General features: G+C 29.8%; 3 protein-coding genes across 12 annotated transcripts in view; all 3 read right to left on the bottom strand.

Moving 5' to 3' along the window:
* The window catches only part of Chmp1 (Charged multivesicular body protein 1), a 395687-nt gene that overhangs the window by 373156 nt on the left and 801 nt on the right, over positions 1-21730 (bottom strand). The window contains exons 4-5 of one of the 3 annotated variants that reach the window (XM_076400925.1): positions 21564-21704; positions 21077-21507 (exon numbers count right to left, since the gene is read on the bottom strand). In XM_076400925.1, the coding sequence (XP_076257040.1) occupies positions 21584-21704 (121 nt within the window). In that variant the 3' untranslated portion in view covers positions 21077-21507; positions 21564-21583. Of the gene's footprint in view, positions 1-21076; positions 21705-21730 lie in introns of those variants that run through there. The other 2 variants (XM_076400926.1, XM_076400924.1) reach the window with 2 other exon arrangements.
* LOC143194257 (coiled-coil domain-containing protein 6) lies at positions 400-9146 on the bottom strand. 4 transcript variants are annotated; one of them, XM_076400916.1, is made up of 9 exons: positions 8802-9146; positions 8192-8344; positions 8056-8136; positions 7828-7997; positions 7464-7587; positions 7104-7411; positions 6858-7048; positions 6391-6677; positions 400-2303 (listed from the first exon to the last, which is right to left on the bottom strand). In XM_076400916.1, exons 2-8 carry the CDS (start codon positions 8324-8326, stop codon positions 6394-6396), a joined length of 1293 nt encoding a protein of 430 aa, XP_076257031.1. In that variant the 5' UTR covers positions 8327-8344; positions 8802-9146; the 3' UTR covers positions 400-2303; positions 6391-6393. The 4 variants fall into 4 exon arrangements, with proteins under 4 accessions (XP_076257031.1, XP_076257033.1, XP_076257032.1 ...); XM_076400918.1 differs by having other exon boundaries at positions 6391-6623; XM_076400917.1 differs by lacking the exon at positions 400-2303 and adding an exon at positions 3137-3173.
* On the bottom strand, positions 10121-20569 carry LOC143194255 (uncharacterized). 5 transcript variants are annotated; one of them, XM_076400910.1, is made up of 22 exons: positions 20401-20539; positions 20250-20331; positions 19910-20091; positions 19622-19852; positions 19190-19318; positions 18935-19090; positions 18697-18843; positions 18172-18593; positions 17978-18119; positions 17698-17917; positions 17029-17643; positions 16860-16972; positions 16696-16795; positions 16548-16636; positions 16218-16462; positions 15991-16161; positions 14363-14599; positions 14078-14310; positions 13800-14022; positions 12753-12972; positions 12529-12697; positions 10121-10671 (listed from the first exon to the last, which is right to left on the bottom strand). In XM_076400910.1, the coding sequence occupies exons 3-22, from the start codon at positions 20054-20056 to the stop codon at positions 10259-10261; spliced, it is 4422 nt and encodes a 1473-aa protein (XP_076257025.1). In that variant the 5' UTR covers positions 20057-20091; positions 20250-20331; positions 20401-20539; the 3' UTR covers positions 10121-10258. The 5 variants fall into 5 exon arrangements, with proteins under 5 accessions (XP_076257025.1, XP_076257024.1, XP_076257028.1 ...); XM_076400909.1 differs by having other exon boundaries at positions 20250-20410; XM_076400913.1 differs by lacking the exon at positions 19190-19318 and having other exon boundaries at positions 19910-20331; positions 20401-20569.

Here is a 21730-nt window from a genome sequence, read left to right as displayed (position 1 = left end):
GAGTGTTGTTGCGGAGAAATTGTCCAAAAAAAGCTTGTTAAAAATAGGAGACTGACAATATACGAGACCAGAACGGTGAAGAATTGTGAGCAAGCAGCAGCCTATTGGTTGAGACGGGGATAATATTATAAGATAGATAATTTGGGTTAATAATGACATATATGTTTGTGTTTATAGCTAAGACTGTAATTTTGCAAGTAATCATAGCTTTAGTGACATTGGTTACTTACAAACTGCCAAATATTGGTAACCCAGCCCAGTTAAGTCGATAATATTGAGTACTCCTTAAGCACGTTTTAAATTACGTGTCTCAGTACTCTTTTAACATATCACGGTAAAATGAACATCTGAATGGATGAGAAAATTATTATACCATTTTAATTAAAATAAAACACACAATCCAAATAATCTCTATTTATTAAAAAAACATAATACAAATTTAATCACACGTTCTTACTTAGAAATAATTGTTATGGGATTACCAAAAAAACGTACTTTTAAAAAACACATAGTGGAATCTGAACTGAGCAAAACTTTGGTTCCACAGCGGAAAAGGAAACTTAACATACAACTTCAGAATATTACGTTCTTTAAATCTTAGCCACAAACTTAACAAAAAAAAAGAAATTAAATATCTTAATGTACAGGGTGGCTAAAAAAATTAAACAACCCTATAACTAGAAACGACCCTGGTTATTTTCGAATTTCAAGCATTTTTCATTTTATCATTCATGATTAGCTGAGGGAGGAAAAAAGATAGAAAAAAAATTATTTTGACTATTTTAATAAACTGTATCTTTACACTGTTATAAAAAAATAAAATGGTTAACCGCAATTTAGGGTTTATTTAGCGGGGAACTCAATATCACTAACCACTGCAAAAATCTACTACTTTGTCGTTTAAATAGTGTTTTCCTCCCTTGGCAATATTGTCAATGATACTAACTTTATTTAATAGCACCATATTAGATATCCACCTATGACATTTGGCATAAAATGTACTCACAAATAAGCATTATAATCGATAGAAAGCTGTATCGGTCTCAAAAAAATATAAAATGTTGAATGCTAACCTACTTCCAGCAGAAAAGTTATATATTATCAATTATTTCTCATTGTGTTTTTAGGTCCTAAAGTGGATGCTATTTTAAGATGCAATAAACCTAATCAAGAACTATATTTTTTTATTCTAATATCACTTTGATAAATTTCCTTATTAAAAACGAAAAACTGATCAAAGCCAGTTCGCAATACATAAACTATTTCATTTGGAACATTTCTGTATGGCTAAACAAGACGTTACACGTTAGTCTTGATTTTAAAAATGTGCTACAAGGTGTTCGAAAAATATCTTCGACCCATCCTTAAAAACGTCCACCAATCGTTATGAGAACATATTTCTTGACCACCCTGTAATGACAATTTATATTTTTGTGAAAGATAATATACATCATAAGCTAAAGCCCATTATTGCTTATTACTAACAGCGAGATTTTCTATATAACTTTAAAAATCATTTTTACCTAAACAAGTCAACACTGTAAAATTCAAAATTCATTGTGAAAGAAACAGAAAACCTACTCAATTAAGAAACGTTACAAATTTAAAAGCAGATATACTATTTATCTGCCTCACAGAAAAAATGGAACATACTGTTCAACGCAATTTTTCGAAAAACATTAATGATTTTCAAAGTCACTCTCCTTAAAATACTGTGAATTAATCTAGAGGTATCTTAACGTTTTATGATCTAGTTAAATGACACCGGAGAAGAGAAACACCACCAATATAAAGAACATTAAAATGTAATAGAAAATACACTATATAGTTGTTTACAAGTTAGATACGCACACTTCTTTCATTGTTTTATAATTTTAAATATCACAAAAGGAGTGTAAAAACTTGGCAATGAAGAGGCAACTTCTTTGAAATCGCCTCCTATATTTAACGGTTACATTACAATATTCAACATTTGTTAACACTCAACAAAACTGGTAATAAATTTAGTAAAAAGAATACCAGGAAAAACCGTGGAAATGTGGACTCGTTTTCTAAACAATCGTTATCAATATCAAGCTCAAACATGCTGTATTATATAAAAAATGTCGAAGCAAATATATAAGTACCATATAGGATATATATTTTAATACAGCAAAAAGCGTTAAAATGATCAAAGATATGATGTATCAGAATTATTCTTCTTCGCTGCAATTTCGTCTTATGTCCTGTTAATTCAGACGTTACACAAACGCAATTAATAATCCAGATATATAGATAAAAAGTTGCATGTCCTGATTAAAGACCTGAAAAACAAATTAAAGACAGAAATTATACATAAGGTACTAAACAAAATCACTACATTAAAGCAAATTTTTGTTATATTTTAATTTCCTTTTTACTAAGAACAAGTTATCTGAAGTGGACGTTAAGTCTACCGGTTGGCTTACTTAATAGACATCCGGTCTTAGCTAGTGTGACTACCGGCATGACCTGGATGGTTTTCCTTATCGGATTTTACACTTTTGCCGATAGACAATCACAAACGAAAATTGCATTACATTAAAAAACAACCAAGCTCCAGTGGGATTCGAATTCGCGACTATCACAGCAGTAAGAGGATCACTCTGTTGCCTCAACCACCAAAGCTCCCACTAAATTAAATTAATAAGGTGTACCCGACATGTGTTGACATTTCACGTAAATTAAAAAATGGTTGATAGGTACAATCTGTTTAATGAGGTACTTTTTACTACACATTTTTGTTTTTTCCATTCTCAACCTACACGAAGACAAGACACACGGAGTTTTCTTTCGAAAACACCAACTATCTTACTCACCGTCACTATATTTGAGCTTTTCTAAAAAATAAGCACCAAAATCCTCCATTACTTAATTGAATAAACAGACCTCTAGTCTATTTTTCGTCTCCTTTCCGATAAATAATGAAATAACACCAAAAAAGTACTTACTCCTTGACAAATCTGTTAATTAATATGAAACACATTAAAAAAAACTACAGAGAAATGAACAAAATGTCCTATATGATCGCTCAACGCACGCGCACTACGCTAATCTACAAGTTGTGTCTATTACTACATACTAGCTAGAGAACTCTAGGGTTATCTTTTTACTTACTTATTTTTTATATATGGTTGTGAATATTTGATGAAATTCTGAAAAAAAACACTAGTTTTTTTTATTGGTAATAGAGGAAATAAAAAATAGGAGAAAACACATTTATAGCCAAGCTAAAACAACAAATTGAGTTTAAGAACGTAGTTAAATACAGTTAAAGTATATTATATATTACTGGAATAAAGTTCATTCAAAAATGTAACTAAAATTTAAAGTATTAATAAAAATTAAGACAACATCAACAAAATTACCAGAACAGGGTAATTTTAATAAAACCTCACATAATGTATCTATGTTATAATGTAGTTATGGAACACTCTTTCATAGAGTATGTATGTAAATTGTATATATCAATATCAGTGTCGTAGTTCCTAGTGGTTATTAAAAAATATAATATGTAGGCATATATGCTTTATAAGAATATCCCATATTCTGATTGTATACTGACACTGTTGCAGACACTATTGTACATGTTTGGAATATGCTTAGTATACTGAAGTAATACACACAAGCTACATGAAAATTATAAAATTGTAAAAGAAGAGCCTAGACATACAATATGTCTATATAATATGTGAATAAATATAACTAATTATAACGATGCTGACGAAACGAAATTGAAATATGCGATATTTGACACTAAATTTGATTTGTTTCTTTCGTTTTGGATGTCTCATCTAAAAGCTGCTTGAAGAAGGAAGGTATATTAATACATTTGAGTAACATATAGCATATAGTATATCTATTGATATATATATAGTATATCTATATATAAGTATATCTATTGATACAAGTTTCCCCTTATTTTAAGTTTTTCGATTTTCAAATCCATTAACTACCCTAAAATGTTGATAATTGTAATCGCATTTTCAAAGGGAAAGAACAGTTTTAGCTAATAATTAATAAACAATAAAAACGACCTAAACAAACTAAGATTATATTTTATTTAAGTGCGCCGGTGCTCAACTAGCCGGTCATATATTACATCTTGTTCACATCCCTGTAGTCAACTGAGATTTTAATACCATTTGTAAACACAGTAAACACCAGGCAGAAAAAACACCATGTATGTCAAGCTAAATAAATCGGACAGTTTTGCAATGAGTAAGGAATCCACAAATGTTAGAATATGGACCTGGATTTGGACAACATAAACTTTCAAATTTGGACTGTTGTTCCTAAACTTTGCAAATCCGAGTCGCACTGGAAATTGCAAACTGCTATCGTATTGAAATTTTTCTTTTAAAATTGTAGCCTCGCTGATATTCTTCGCCTTTTTCACTGACAAAACTTTTCACTGTTACCGTTACAAAGCAGTAATGATATTCCGGAATATAATTTCAAGCCTAGCAAATTAAAAAAAAATCAAAAATTCAATCGAATAATTTACAAGTTCGTCCGGATATAGTTATAAGTTGTTGCCTCTCTGTTGTAGTAACAGTGGATCCTTTATTTTCACTGATGGACATGTAGTTCTGCGCCGATATTATGAAAAAATTTTCGTTTTACTTCAAAATAAAGTCTCCTTTTTACCAACTAGGGTTTATCTGGACTGGTCCTACTACTTTGGCGCCGAACTGGCAGTAACCAACTTAGAGTTCATCCGATCTTACCCAGACTGGTTACTGATGTGACTGAGATAATTTCCCTTGTAGAATTTTGAGACTTTTACCTTTTGAATAAACACAATTATAAACAATCACAAACATAAATTTACGACCATACGCCAGCAGGATTTAAACCCGCGACCATCGTTGTAGGACTGCCCTGTCGCGTGATACATGTCAGATCACCGATTTTCATTTTTCCATTTCTGGTTTTCAACAATTGCGTCATTTTGTATTTATGTGGATATTGTTTTTAAAGTATATTTCTTTAAGACTAACGGTTGGAATAGCGATCGGATTTTCATCAACTTGTAAGTTATTTCAAATTGGTTCTTCCAGTCTTGAATAGACAGAATAATTGGAAAAAACCTTTCAACAACAAAAACGTAAAAAATATAAACCTGTTACGTTTTGTCTCAAATTTGCAAATTTTACAGTGGTAGTAATGCTTGATATTAACATTTGCATCATAGCATTCATAGCATTCTTTAATTATTGCAATAATTACTAAAATAATTTTTCTGTAAAGCGCTTCTAGTCATTTATTGAGCACGAAGTGTCTTTCCCTTCCGATTCTTTGTTTCGGGAACAATTATAATTTACTACAAGTACTATAAGTTTGTTTGTTAAGATTTTCTAGCCAAAAAGAGGGAGGTTCTTCAAAGCATTAGTGATAAAACCTTAAAAATAATATAATTAAAGGTTATAAATTGGAGCCTTTAATCAATTACTACGAATAAGAACCAGATATTGGTAACCTGGGAAAATGCGTTAGATAGGTAATTATTGATACTATTAAATATTAAGTTTCTGCGGTTTTATAGGAAATATGTGTAGCGTGTTGCAGCTGCACTTAGTGTTAATACAAGCAGTCTGGCTTAAAGCTCTCAGAAAATGAAAACCATGATGTTGAATTCAACAAAACCTTCCCAGCGGGTGACGAATCAAGATGACATATTCATATAATGGCTTTTACTGAGAAAATAATATTGGAATTTGAGTGTTCATTTAATAATTACTTTAAAAAAAAGTTAAAAACACTTAGTTTATACAATAAACATTCAATTATATTTTGTTTAAGTTTAGTTTTCCAGTGTTATAGTTAAGTATATATTTTGATCATATCACCTAATTAGAAGCGATAATTTTATTTTTTCTTTATATTTGTTTAAAATGAAGTTTTGTAGATACAATCTTCTGTATAGTGAATAATTTTCGAAACAACAGATTGGGGCTATTAAAAATTTGTAGTGCTGCTTAAAAATATGTAATCATTGATGACTTTCAATTCTCATCCCAATAATTCTAAGCTGCGATATTGAATATAAAAAAGAAGGTGTAAACTTTTATTTAGATTAAAAATAGTTTTTATCTAGAAAATAATTTGTTTACTGTCTTAACATGTCTATACTAACTTAAATGTATACCTATAATGTTAAATCCTGGAAATAATGGAATATATCTGAGGTTTCTACCGAAAATACCGGTTTTGAAAAAATGGCTTAATATTACGGCACTATTACATATCTACTTTTAATTTACAAATACATTATATTTTAACTATGTAAGAATAAAATTTTCTATTCACAGCTTTTTTTAGTTCTCCAAACTCCAAAAGCTGAAATATTTATACAAAACTTATACATACTTTTTACTCCTTACTATTACTGGTATCCATTGGACTTGCTGGCTGCACAACAGAAGTTGTAGTAACGCTAGGTAGTACTTGAACAGTACCAACTATGGGATTAATGCTATTTGGAGCTGGTACTGCTGGTTTTACAAATCTTTCAGAGGGCCTGCGATGTGGTGGAGCTGGTGGACTACTTTGGAACGCTGGAGTTTGGAGGCAAGTTGGACAGCGTGGCGGAGGTACTGTGCCTAGAAGAGCGTCAGATATTCGAGGTGAAGCTGCTTGAATATGTGAAGCCAATCCTGTAATGAATCAGAACAATGTGTCGCTTTTAATTTTTTAATCAGTTAATAATTCTTTAAAGTCTGATTCTGACATTACAGATCATTGACCAAACTTACAGACTAATTACATCATAAATTGTTGAATATTACTAAAATTATCCAAGGAACAAAAACATTAAAACAACATTATTAGCTTACCTGGACTTAATGGCCGGCTTTGACTTGGTGATGGATTATATGGAATTGGAGAAACTGTATGTTGTCTCACCCCAAATACTTGTTCATTGTAATGTCTTTCTTCTTCCATTTCCAATGAACTTTCACTTTCGGATAAATGGCGGCAAAGAGCTTCCCTTCTTTCTACTTCAAGTTGTAATTTTCTTTGCAATCTAAAATTAAATTAATGTCAATATAACAAATGAATGCTGAATGTATTAATAATACCTCAAATTCTCCTCTTTGATATTTCTCTCTTCTTGAGCATACTTCTGCATTTTTTGAGTATGTTCTTGTTGACTAATTGCTAAATTTTGCCTCAGACGGGCAACCTCTTGTCTCAATGTTTGAATGTGAGCACTGAGGTTAGTTGCAGTGTCCCCATTACTGATATCTCTTGGACTAGCTGGATCAGAGACGGGTTGATCAAGTTTAATTTGCAACATTCTTTTTTCAGTTTCTAATTTATCCATTCGCTTCCATAGTTTGTTCACAAGTGCTTCTTGTTCCTGTTCCAGAGTATTCTCAAGTTCCACCTTATTAAAAAATACTTATAAGATATTTACACGTCTTTGATAAATATTTTACCTTTTCTCTTCTCAGCTGTTCCAGATTACTCTGCTTAGCTAATGTTTCAGCTTCCAGCTTTTCAATTTTCCTCATCAATCTATTGACTAAGCATTCTTGCTCTTGCTCCAACGTTTGCTCTAATCTAATATTAATTTGAACAATTACCATTAAACATTTAATACAAAATATGACAAATAACCAATATTAATAATACATCCACAAATCTAGTGATTTTTGTAACTTCATATAGGTATTAGTAAATACATAAAGTAAATTATTAAGATGAAATAATACCTACTGCAAATATAATAAATTCATATTCGTATTTTTAAAGTTTATTTTAAATATATGTAATCAAAACAGGTAATAACCTAAAACTTACCTGCATTTTTCTTGTCTTAATTGGGTCAGTTTTCTAGATAAATCATTAGTGAGGCACTCTTCCTCCCTTTCATAATGATGAGCTAATGTCTCTTTTTCCTTTTTCAGTGCTTGAATTTTTTTCAATAAAGTATTACTAATATATTCTTCCTCCTGCTCTGCTTTAGCTTGCTATATATGAAACATATCTGATTTATAAAAGTCGGATTAAATAGAAAAGTTTACTTACAATTATAACAGATGCTTTCCTTAAACCTCTATTTTCTTCCTGTAAAGCTTTAACCCTCAGTTTATATGTCTCTAATTCAACCTATAAATTATTTTTTAAATTTTTTAATATATGTATGTAAGTATTCCTTTATTACTTTTAAAACCCTGTTTTGCTGTTGTAAACTTTCTATTCTTTTTTGTAACTGCTCCCTAGTAATGGGACTAGGTGGCATCATTATAGGTCCACCATCAATACTGCTTGAATCAGACTCACTTGCAGAATCAGCCATTGTACAAAGAATGTTGACCTATTAAAGAGTAACAAAATAATAATACAGTTGAAAAATTGGAATCAATTTTACAAAGAAATGAATGAATATTGAAAATAAATTTTCATAATACCATTACATATCAGAATTACATATGCATTTGAATATTACAAAATGAATAATAAACATAAACTTTTAACCTTTTTTATGTGAAATTTTTATAATTGATGAAAATGAGGGGAAAACTATTGACAATATTAACCAGGTAACAAATATGTCAAAACAATAATTCCTCATAATTAAGAATTAAATAAATTAGTACAATATTAACTGATTAATTTAAACTGTTTATAAATTAATGTTTAAAAACTAGCAAACAGATACAAAAAAAAGTAACATCTATAGATTCTTTCATACCATGTTGAAACAAAGAAATAAAATTCTTTTTAAAAATTATTATAATTAAGTGAAAAAATACGCCTAATAGGTAACTGACCTGTATTTATATAGACTTCGGTAAGTGAAATTCTCGTTCCTAAATTTTATTAACACTAACTCAGAAAGTTGCAAAATAAATATCAGATGAAAGAATGTAAAATGCCGGAATGTAGTTAGAATTTAGAACATATTACACTGTTGCGAAATAATAGAAAGTAAGGTTATTATCCCGGATACACTATAAAGCCGTTATTTTAGTTCCTTTTACGACTTCAACAACGTTCAAGTCTCAAAAAATATTAAAAGACTCAAACTTCTATAAACATGAGCATACAATTTTTGATAGTTTTTGGTGGACGACTAAATTTGACAGAATTGACAATTAGTGGAGATTTTTTTTGACAGCATGATAGATGCGTTTTAAGGAAAAATTTACATACAGCTGTAATTAATTTATACATTATTTAAATCAAATGTAACACGTATTTATCAAAATTACTTTTAAAATGTTTGTTTAATAAGATATTTAAATTATTAGACTTTTATTGAAAAGCCAAAATAAGATAGTTAACAAATATTTTTCTCAAACTAGCTTAGTATGTAAATATATACTCCCAATCAATTTTATGGAAGATTATTAAATTATATTTTTGGTGAGATGCATTTTTAAATTATTAAAAACTTTGAAATATGGTGAAATATTTGTGATCATATATAATTTACAATAAAAACAAGATGCTTCTATTGGTGTCACTGACCAATAATATTGGTTCTACTGTATCCGTGAAAAAATTTTAATATTGGCAACATTGATACGATTGCATGTACTGGCTCCGTATTATTTCAATTTTAAATTATACAACTGGTAACATTGAATAATAAAACAATATTGATTGATTACCAACGATTATCTTTATTATAACGACTTACACAGACTAATAAAAAGTAAATGAATAAACCACACTCTAGAAAGCCCAAGTATTTGTAGTTTTACAGAGCATTAGAGTAAATAATTAAAAAAAGGATAAATTAAAAAACCTCTCAATGCAAGGATAAATTATAAATCTAATAAAGGAAAATTATTAGCCATAAAAAGTTACATGAACTATTTCAAAATTTACATTAAAATCAAAATGTAACGCAACTATTTAAGGAACTTATTAAAATGTCTTTGTATAATCAGGCTGACAGGACTTAGTATTTGTCTATTTAGCACACTGTCTTCTTTAATGAATATTGCCTGATTGATCTTATTTATAATAATTTTCACAATCATTGCTATCTAGCCGGTATATCATAATAAGTAAATATGTTTTATATTGGGATAGTTTTTCGAATGTCTTTCTAAGAAGAGAAACCAGAAACAAACATAAATAATTAATATAACATCACTTTTTTATTACATCAACGTCGCCTGTTATTTGAAGAACATTTGAAGTCTTTCAAACATTTGCTAGATACATTCATAACTTCTTAATAAATATCACTTCTATCATCTGAATAAAAAAATAATAATTACACATCCATTTTAGTTTTTTTCGGTTCTGGCGTTTCTGCACTCGATTTATGTCGCACTATACGTTTTGCTTTTAAGTAATTCAAGGTCTCCTTGTTCGATTGTCTAGGAAATTCACTGAGAGACGGTTTCAACTTGGGTATGACCGTCGACGTAATCTCACTTTTAGCACTCACGCCTTCCGTGGATGGTTTTTCTTGCGAGGATGTAATAGTGTCCTTGAAATTATCTTCCGATGCATAACCTTGTCCATTTTCCGAGGTTGCATCGCCGTTTTCAGTCGACGTTACTGAGTTCATACTGGCGTTGATCATTTCAGATTCATCGATATCGGTGAACATATCGTCTGGGTTATCTTCACTATTATCTTGCTCTGTCTCATTTTCAACCTCTTGCTTCTCTATCAGTTTTCCTAAACAGAATAAAACAAAACAAAATTGGAAAAGGTGATCCAAAAGATTATCTTCGTCATATTTTACTTCTTTGTTTAGTGAAAAACGGCTTTGAACCGTTTACCAAGACCAAATACACAACCATTTGCAAATCGTTACTACAACGAATCAAAATTGAGCCATTTTTATTTCGGAGGACAAAAAGTTACGACATACGACAATAATGTGCGAAAAAAGATAGTGGGCGAAAGGCGAAATAAGTTTACAACCGGGTAGTTGAAAGAAATGTCCATGATGAGTTATTCAATCCCATATTTAATCTACTACTGGCTACTAAGGCGAGGCATTGTCTTTCATCATGAAAACGCTAGACCACCCATATCTTCGATAACTCAGAAAAAAATAGAGAAATTGGATGGAACTATTATTCCATCCAACTATTTGTTTTTGCAAAACTTTCTTAATGGAGCAAAGCTGGCTTCAAAGAAAGCTTGTGAAAATCAATTGATATAGGCTCCTGCCCAGAATTTTCTAAAATTATACAGTGGCAGAATTATGAAAATTGGCCTTATGCATATTATAACTATAACACCACTTCTAGCAATTTGCATTTTCCCAACTATTTGAAAGAAAGCTGCTAAATGTCAAATACGCTCCAAATTCACAATTCCTATGACAAAAACGGTTGAATATTAAACAATATTCAAAGTATATTATAGTTATGATATAGATGATAAATTAAAAACAACTCAAGGAAGGCATGATGGGAAATTACTATGAATTGGAATTTATATTTTAATTATTTTAACCCTTGACTATAAGAACGGCCTTTTATAGTAATTATATATTAGTTGCATTGTATTACATATCCATATATATAGAAATGTTTAGCTCTAGACCATGCTATTGGTAACACTTTTTTGAAAGGTTATGTTTTGTTCCCAACAAATTTACAACTATTGGCAACTCTGAAGGTTAAGGCTCAACATATTATTTGCCATTAAAAGATAATTTCATTGAAGGGACTGATAGAATGATCAAATAATCAAAAAACAAACCTGAAGGAGAAACTTCTAATAGTTTAATAAAAATAGATCGCATTTCAATTATGTCGGCAAAGCCGTTAAAAACTACTTAAAATGAATGGATATTGGTATTACATTATGGGCGGTCCTTTACCGATACTATACGTTAGGCATGCCGAAAAAATCGATATTTACATCGACTGACACATGTATCGAACTTTTTTTTGAGATTTTTCCTCCGGACATGACGTGAATTTTACGTGGTTTAGTATCGACATTTTGTGTTCGTCGATACATCGATACTTTCCTCTGTCGCCAACATCCCTACTATAGATAGTATTTTTAAAAGGTTATGTTTCATTCCCGATTTACGTTTAAACTATTGGCGACATTGAAATTTGCGGTCACTCGATATATTAAAATATTACGGACTTGGTAATAGATCGTTTCTTGATTCATTAAAACTGAATGTATATAATACAAATATCCCGTTATTCATGACATGATATATCTATTATAAACTCAGAAGAATCAAAAAGTGATCCAAAACCAAGCCTATAGGTAGATAATTTTTCAAAACTTAATAACAATCGCGGTGATAAACCAGCAGAAAAAAACAAGGTTGTCAAAGAACCACAGAAAAATCAAAACGATTTTGCAGAATCTGCTGAAATATTCGTAAAAGTCGAAAAATGGAAATATCTGCTCAACTAGAAACTATCTCATACTGGTCTGGGGAAGCGAAACCTTCCTAAATTTTAAAAAGTCATAAATAATAATGTATATAATTAAGCTTTAAATTTTAAAACAAAAAATCCCTCAAAATATATATAGTAGTAATAAAATATTTACCATCTAAAGTTGGTAATGCTATATCTGGTAAAATTTTAGTATCTGTCCCTGCTTCTTCCATCAACATCCTAAGCAGATTACAGATATCTTCTCGTTTCTTGGTCACAGTAATTTCATCAAACCAAGAGTCGATACCTTTAATCGGAATGTTATAATCCTTAATAGGGTCCTACAACAATTATTGTATAATATTTGATGCTAAAGAAATTCACAGATGCACATACATTAAAAAATTGTTCCACATATTGCAGCAAATATAATCCACAATCCGTAAAATTGGTCTGTTGAGGAACTTTCACTGAAGCACCCTTTATAATATCACGATTAAATATTCTTTCAGAATCCATTTTTGTCTTATACTCAACAGTGAGATAATCCCTCAATGTTGCGACAACTCGACAACGACTTGGTCCAGCTAATGAGTCAAATATTAAAATGCAAGGTCTGAAAAAATTAAGGTAAATAGTCGACATGGAAATTACTATTATTAATATTTGTTAAATAATTTATGGATTCTCAACATATAACAATATTAGTTTGATTTTGCCCAAATACCTAATAAGTCACTCATAATACATTAATTTTCAAATAACCCCCGTATTTAGATACTGGATATTTTATGCAGTTTATTTTAATAATTTTCAAGTATTTAAACGTTTCCCTTTACATTTTACATAATTTTGTATCTGTAATTACTTTAATTCTTAGTATGATTCCCATTTGCATTGTAATAATTCTTATGTGGTATTACAATATAAAAAACATATTATATTGGCAACACTGTTAAAACTACTTAAAACATTTGTATATTGATAACATTGTGTTATAGATACTCGTTTACCGACTTCACTATTGGCGACCCTTTTTAAAAGGTTATGTTTCATTCCCGATTTACATTTAAACTATTGGTAACATTGAAGTTCAAGGTCACTCGATGTATTAAAAAATTATATGCTTGTTAATAGATCATTTTTTGATTAATTCTAACTGAGTGTATATAAACAATACACATTTCTAATTACTTATAATATAATATATCTATAATGAACTCTGATAATCAGCTAGAATAATCAAAAAGTGATCTAAAAACAAGCCAGAAGGCAGAATTATTCAAGACTTAACAAAAACCAACTGCATTGTATTTGTTTAAAGTGACCTTTACATTAAAAACAAGGTCGTTATACAAACATAAGTCTGAAGTTCTTTTTAATATCCAGCTAAGTGTTGCAAATATAGAATTTAAGATATTATTATAAACAAATTTTACTTACTGTTTAATAGGCGGTCTTACTTCTTTCTTTGATTTAGTTTGTAATATTGGTGTTGGTGTTGGTACTGAAGTGTTTAAATTAAAAGTTGATGATCCACCTGCTGCTAACCCAGCAGAACTCTCTTCAGAGTCATCAGATTCCAAATCTGAATCTTCACTTTCTGCTTCATCTTTATCACTTAACATTAATTCATCACAAGGAATTGGTTTTTCTTTCTTAGTTTCTATTAAAATAAAATTAGTTATGAAACAAAAAAATAAAACAGTAAAAATACTTACTTTTTTCTTTTGTTGGCTTTGGTTCAGGATTATATAATTTGCCATCAAAGGTTTGTGCACCAATCATTCCTGGAAAACATATAATTGCCAAAAACCAATGAGCATTTTCATTTATCGGGACTATAATATAATCTTTTTCGAATAAATTAATCTTCTTCGTCCAATTTTTAACCCTGCAGTGTCTCTTTTCTGATGCTGTTAATGTTGGGTCTACTTCAAATGGATGGGATTTTCTAGAGTAACAAATTATTAGAAAAAAACCATTATATATAACTTATTACAAACCTGGCAGCCTTTGTAGGTTTAGTTGTTAACCTTTTATAAAAAAAAGTTGAAAAAATGTGTACTTTCTCTTGTTTTTCTGGTGGTAAATTTTCCCATAAGTATTTCAAGTAAAAGTCAATGATCTTATCATTTAAAAATTGATCAACAGCCAAACAAACGTAGTCTTCTGTATTTATACTAAGTCTCCCTTGTCCTTCTTTTGGATAGAGTAAAATTTGCTTAATTTCACTAAATGACCTAAAAAATACAATAACCCTCATGAATACTAAACTGACATCTGTAACTTATAGTTATATTTGAAAAATAATTTTAAAAAATCTTACTGGAAACCATTACGATTCTCGTAAACAACAGTCATCTTTAAATTTTTTTAATTTAATAGGAATACATGTCGGCCACAAATATAACCTCAAATATTTGTTTGGCGGTGTTGTCAAAACGTTTATGTTGGCAGAACCGAATATATGATTTCAAATATAACCAATAGAAAAAATAACTAGGGATATTAAAATATGTAAATTAAAAAATACGTGAAAAAACTTAGTTTCCAATAAATACTTTACTTGACAAATATATTATATATATATATATATATATATATATATATATATATATATATATATATATATATATATATATATATATATAGTCTTGTAATTGCAATGTTTCAATATTATAATCCACGTATGAATATTATTTGGCACTTAAATTGAATATTCAAAAACTTATGTCGTCTTTTATAAAATCATTATCGCTGTTATACAATTATAACGGGATCTAATAATAATGTTACTCGTGTTTATAGCTTTTAAAATAGCTAACAAGCCATATAGTACAGAAAATATTAGAGAAATATTAGCAACATATCAATTGAGAATATGTGAGTAGTAGAAAATTAATAAGAATCTAAATAGAGTATAATATAAAATTTGGCAACTATTTATCGTTATAGTCATTACAACATGTACGACAATTTTGTATAATGCACAAATAATAATAATTCTAAACGAAATTAGTTTGAATTTTATTCGGTAATATTAGTCTTTTTAATCAGTTCTTTTTGAAGAAAAAGTGGGAAAATATGTGGGTAGAGAAACGGATAGTCAATGTGAATTACCCTTGTAGATCAAAACAATGGCTTCCAAGAGGTTTATCTTTTTTAAAAGGAGTTTGATTCTGATTCAAGTGTATAATCTAAATTATCGGTTTCTGGAATTATTGTCATCTGGTTGTATGATATATAGTGGCTTATGAAATTGGCTTATTTGGAGATGAGAAAAATTATCAAATCATAACTAGTCACTCATAACTGAAAAATCACAAATGCTGTCAATGATTTATATATTATTAGGAGTGAATAACTCCTGAAGTAATCACAAGGTCTGAATTATCTTGAAATTCCGATTGAAACATTTTCCTTTTAAATATTAAAATTTGCAAGCGACCATAAATTGTTTCTGCATGATATTTTTCAAAATGATACGATATTTAGACATAATGACAAAATAAATGTAAAATAATACTTTATATATGTATCATAAATTAAAAAGTGTTAATCTGTAAATGTACCTCAAATTATAAGTTGATTAACTTTACTTAAATAAAACTTCTTATAAAAATTAACTTACATAAAACTACCTCCTACAGAAGGGCCATCTTTGGGGCATGTCTTTATTAATATATCATTCGCTTCTTTAGAACTTAATTCATCCATTATGTTGTTTGTAGGGGTGGTATATATTTGTTGAAATGCGAATTTTTGGTCATCATTAAGATCTTCTGGTAAAAGTGTTATTTTTCTAAAACACGATATACCACTTATTTCCCAACTTCGTATTTATTAAATTAAACTTACCTATAGGAATCTTCCTTTTCTTCAATTGGATCATAAAATAATCCACTTTCTTTAGATAGATTTAACATATCGCATATCAAAGGTGCTGCACTTACATTCAAATAATAAAAAACTACTGGTAAGGACTTATGGAAGCAGACCAAAACTTTCACAATATCACCTTTATCTATACGTACAGTTTTAATGTCTGTTTTATTATCCACAACAGGGGCTTTAATTATAACAGACTTCGAATCAATAACAACCTGAACAATAAGAGTGAACATTATATTCAACATTTTTTCGCGATAAAAAAGATCGAATATGCAACTTATGAATGTTTTTACTTACGTCTTCTGGTGGGTAAAAGCGATAGGATCCAATACGAACCGTTCGACATTTCAAACTAATTTTTATATTTTTAATAGATTCGCCAATTACTGTAAACAAATATCAAAAATATATTTCCAATTATATCAGAATTATTATCGAGAAATACCTTTTCGAACATGCTTTTTCACGTCGCTTAATGATGGTTCTTTGGTAACAGGACTAATAGTAACAGAAGCACCAAGGCTTTTCAATAATTGTTCATTTACCTAAAATATTTTATATGGAAGAATTTTTAAAAATAAACAGAATTGTGGAAAATTTAAAACTTACTGATTTATTAACCGACTTTTTATCATCCTCTTCTTCATCTGAACTAATTACAACTGATTCTTCTATATGTTTTACTTTAATGTTTTTTTTCTTTGGTGATGCTGATGATTTAGCTAAAAAATAACTGCAAGTAAAATACCATTACATTACAATTACAATACTATACTACCTAAAGATTGCTGGGTAGAAGTTTTGGTTACAGATGTACCTTGACTCGAAAGTTCTTTTGTAGAATCACTCTTCAATATATTAGTTTTTACTGGGGCATCAATTGATCTGACATTCTCAGGTAATTTCCTTGAACACCTTGTACATTTATTGAAATCCTCACCAGTATATCCACAGTATGAGCACACAGCTAATTTGCCAGGAATCAATTTAGGGACTTCTTTGGGTGGTTCTGGGGTAGATGTTTTTGGATTTTCAGGTAAGATATTTGATTGATTGGAACCAATGATTTCATTAGTTTGGTTGTTTCCTTGATATGGTTGATTATTTTGCTGGGTTTGAAATGTATCAGTTTCAGACAGGTCTTGATCATCGTCTCCATGTCTGAAATTTGCGACATTTCCCACCGTCACAATATAATTTATTCCGTTAGTATTAGCCTCCGTAACTTGAATATTAGTTTCTGATGTAAATGGAACACTAACTTGCTCCAATACTTCTTGAATGGTACAAGCTTCCCGTGGTAAAGTAAATGTGATAAGTCGTTGCTCTCCATTTTCCAATAAAACCAACATCCTTATCGAATCAGAAAACTCCTCAGGTATTTTTGTGGTCTCTAACAAGTGAAAGAATAATAATAGCAACATTAATAAATAGATCGTGTGCATACCTATAATTTGTTGTATTTGGCTAGATGGGATATATGAAGGCAGAGCACGTTGTTGTCTAGGTCTATTTGGAGCAGGCGGCGTTATAACATAATTTAGTGATTCTCCATTTTGTTGAAGTTGAGAAGCCTGTGGTTGTTGCTGTATATTTTGTGTTGATTGAGTTGTTGATGATTGTACAGACTGTTGTGGAGTAACCTTTTGTGCCAACATGACCTGTTGCTAAATGTAGAATGAAAAAATTAATATCATTTTTTTTTTCTAAAAAATTAAATATATAACCTGATTAGGATACCTAGGTTGTTGGTTTATTGGAAATCTCGGATTTTGTTGTTGATTAGGCATCCTAGGAGAATTATAATTTGTAGGATTGGAAATTCTTTGCATTCTAGATTTAGCTGGTACATTAGGGACTTTAGCTGGCCTAAAATAATTTTTTCACAATTTAGATAATCATTAAATATATCAAATTTTACCTAGATAAGGGTCGCCTTTTCATGTTATCACTTGTAAGAGAATTTTGGTTAGTTTGGCCAGTAGGTGCTTGATGGTAACCCTGATTAATCGGATCAATAACATGTGAAACAGAAGGTTTTTGTTGGCTGTTGATTTGTGCAACTCTCAGATTACTACTCAACGGTCGTCTCTTCATACTATCGTTCATAAGAGTGTTTTCGTTAGTTTGGCCAGTAGATGTTTGTTGAAGTGCTTGAGTTAATATAGTATCAGGCAGTTGTACAGCAGTAACTTGTGGCGGTTGGTTGTTGGTTTGTGTTATTCTTATATTACTAGGAAGCCTAGATAATATGGGATTTTTCAATAATGGTGGCCTGGTATCCATGGGCTTTCTATAAGGTGTTATTGGATTGGATGTATCCATATGTTCTTCCATTTCATTCTATATTAATTAATGCATTAATCAAATTATAAAAATAAATACAACTTAGAATTACTGTGATAAAAAAAGTGATAAAAAGTAAATAAGATATATTGATAATTACTTGTTCGTCACTTTTCACAATAAGTTGTCGTGTGGCATTTTGAAGATCATTGGTGATTTCATGAGGATCAGGGGACTCCGATAGTGCCACTTGTTTTACTAACTGAGCATTCTGTCTATTTGCCATTGCTGACTTTATTTGTTGTGCCTATTATTAAAATTGATGAGAATTATAATGTAATTAAAATATGAAATTCGAAAATAGTACAAAAATGTAAGAAATGTATTTAGTTACATACTTGTCCATGTTGTCTAGCTTGGGGTCCAGGGACTCTAACTCTTAATTGGGTTTGTGGAGGTGTCATTGTTCTAATTTGTGAACCAGATTGCTGGGATCTAGCTTGTGGAACATTAGCCCTAACTGAATTTGATAATGGGCGTGTTGTAACATTAACCTGTAACAAATAACAAACTATAAAAAAAAAGAATTGTAAAACTTCATTCAGTAAACACTGAATTCAATAATTAATGATATAAATGTATAAAATTATTACTGGATTTCGAATTGTTCTAATCCCAGTTCTAACTTGAAAAAGAGGTAGTGCTCTGGATTGAATAGCTGTAGAAATTTGGTCATTTACAGACTGTGTTAAAGACTGATGATTTGACTGTATCGTAGAAGTCTGTAAAACAAGCCATATAAATATTGTTTTCTTTATATTTTAACAATTTCGTTTCTTTACTATATCTATTCCAGGAAAGAGAAATAAAAATTAATTCAGATTTAATGTTCATATGTAATGAAATTTAATTTATTTAATACAAAAAATTAATCTTTTTAAACTTCAAATGTCTTTATAATTCCAAACTCCAAATAAAGATGGTCTTATTCTTAATTTACACTTTTTGTTTAAGAATGTGCCTCAAATCATACAGCAAATATTCCTAATTCATACCACAGTTTATTACAAAATAAAAAAAATTACTTGATCAATTACTGCCTGTACAGTTTGAACACCTTCTGTAGCTGTATTACTAGTTTCCATATAATAAATTGGTTGGCTATTCATATGGACATTTGTATTTTGAACTACCGCGTTAAACTGAGGTTGATTTGACGACTGATAAGCAATCTGGTTTTGATCTATTACAACTCCTTGAAGGGGCTGCTGAGATCTATCGACTACCACAACCTGGTCAGCTGACAAATGAACTAGCTAAAATAATGTTTTTCAAAGTTAACAAAAATACATCTTGAACAGGTCATGTTTTACCTGTTGGGTTGAGAATTGTTGAGTATCATCAGCAAGAATATATCGAATTTGGGTTGAGTCATTATCCTGAGATCCACTAAAAAATTGCCCAGTTTGCTCCACATTAGTATCACCATGATTCAACACCTCAAGGAACTGTGCCATCATTCACTTGTTTTACAATTTGAACATTTTCTTATGCTCTAGAGTCATATAAACGTTTAATCATTAATATCTCAATGTATGATTTGTAGCATATTTAATAACATAATAAAACATATATCCTTCAAAAATTTTACGACGGATGTATTAACTGCATTCAGTACTCGTTCACATACCGGATTAAAAACCAGTTTATTACCTTAGGATCCACTGTATTGATACAATATTTATGTTTAAAATAATACGTCTGGGGCTTTAAGTTTATTAACACTATAAATACCCTAAAAGATTGTAGATAAATAGCACAATCGTAAGAAAATGGCGGAAGCACAGCCGTCAAGTGTCTTTACCTGCTACAACAGCGCCAGACTTAGAATTATTTAATATTTGATATAGTTTAAGACAGGCATAAATTCAGTTCTAACATTATATGCAGTAATGTATTCTATTATTATAATGGAGAAATAATATAAGATACCACTTGTATAGATATTTATGCGTTAATAATTAAAAAGCATTGTTGTCAGATTTATAGCTATGAAATTAAAACCCCCTATAATGATATAGCGGGAATTTTGAAATATGCTAAAAATCCAATAACTTTGGATCATTACGTCACGTGTGAGCTGGATGTCTTTCTATTGGTTCAAAGTTCTTGATCTGTTGTTATGGCAACTGGATAACGCTCTTAATGATTGGTTCACCATTTTTAAATATTTTCGCGGGGTTTCCAAGATATTACTTAAAAAGTCTAAATACATCCACATCCTTTTTGATTTTTAAGCCTAAATTTTATTATACAATGTGTTGCAAAGATAAAAATGAATTCTAACGTCAACATTATATTAACAAACGTTTATTTATATAATATAAGTTTATACCTAAAAACATAACCTTAATTATGATGAATACTTAACCTTAAAATTTGCATGCGTCTCCCAGTTATTTACAGGAAAAAATAAAATCAGCGGCAACAACGTATTTCATTTATAATTCACTCCTGTATATATTTATTTAAAAAAAACATAACGTCAAAATATTTATTGGCTATTTTACAATCATTAATTATAATTAAAACACTTAGAAAAATAAAACAACAAATGTAAGCTTGATATACAAAATTATAAACAGGTTTGCATAGGACCTACATCACAAAGCGAATGCTGGAAATCAAATTAAGGGAATTACTTGATTCTTACATCTACTGTTATATATGATAAAATATATTTTTAAACAAAATGATACATATTAATAATATAACTTAACTCTAAATCTTACATATGTGTTGAAAAGAAATATATATATATATATATCACAAGTATGATTTTAACTGTTGATCACTTATAAAATTATTCTGTTACAGATACAAGACACTATTGATTTTAATGTAATTTTAAGCCTATAAAAGGAAAAAAACCTTTTGCATTTGACAGACTTTGCATTATTGTCAGAAATGTCTGAAATTAAATTACTGAGTCAAATAGGTCCTATTTCAATAACAGCCCACCTTAACCTAACTGGCCTTGCAGTTTTCTATTCAGTTTGCCTTAATTTTGCTAGTCTTTGTGTAAGTTCATCTTGTTCGTGAGAAGCTTGTGATGCAGCTATGGTGCTACCTTGTGGACCCTCAGGAAGTTCCATATTAAGTTCCAATCTGTTAATGAACAACATTATATTTGT

Source organism: Rhynchophorus ferrugineus, unplaced genomic scaffold, assembly GCF_030347505.1.
Source record: "Rhynchophorus ferrugineus isolate W39M unplaced genomic scaffold, kcgeb_rfMv2 rfM3, whole genome shotgun sequence".
Taxonomy (NCBI): Eukaryota; Metazoa; Arthropoda; class Insecta; order Coleoptera; family Curculionidae; genus Rhynchophorus; species Rhynchophorus ferrugineus.
This window is presented reverse-complemented; position numbering and strand designations above follow the sequence as displayed.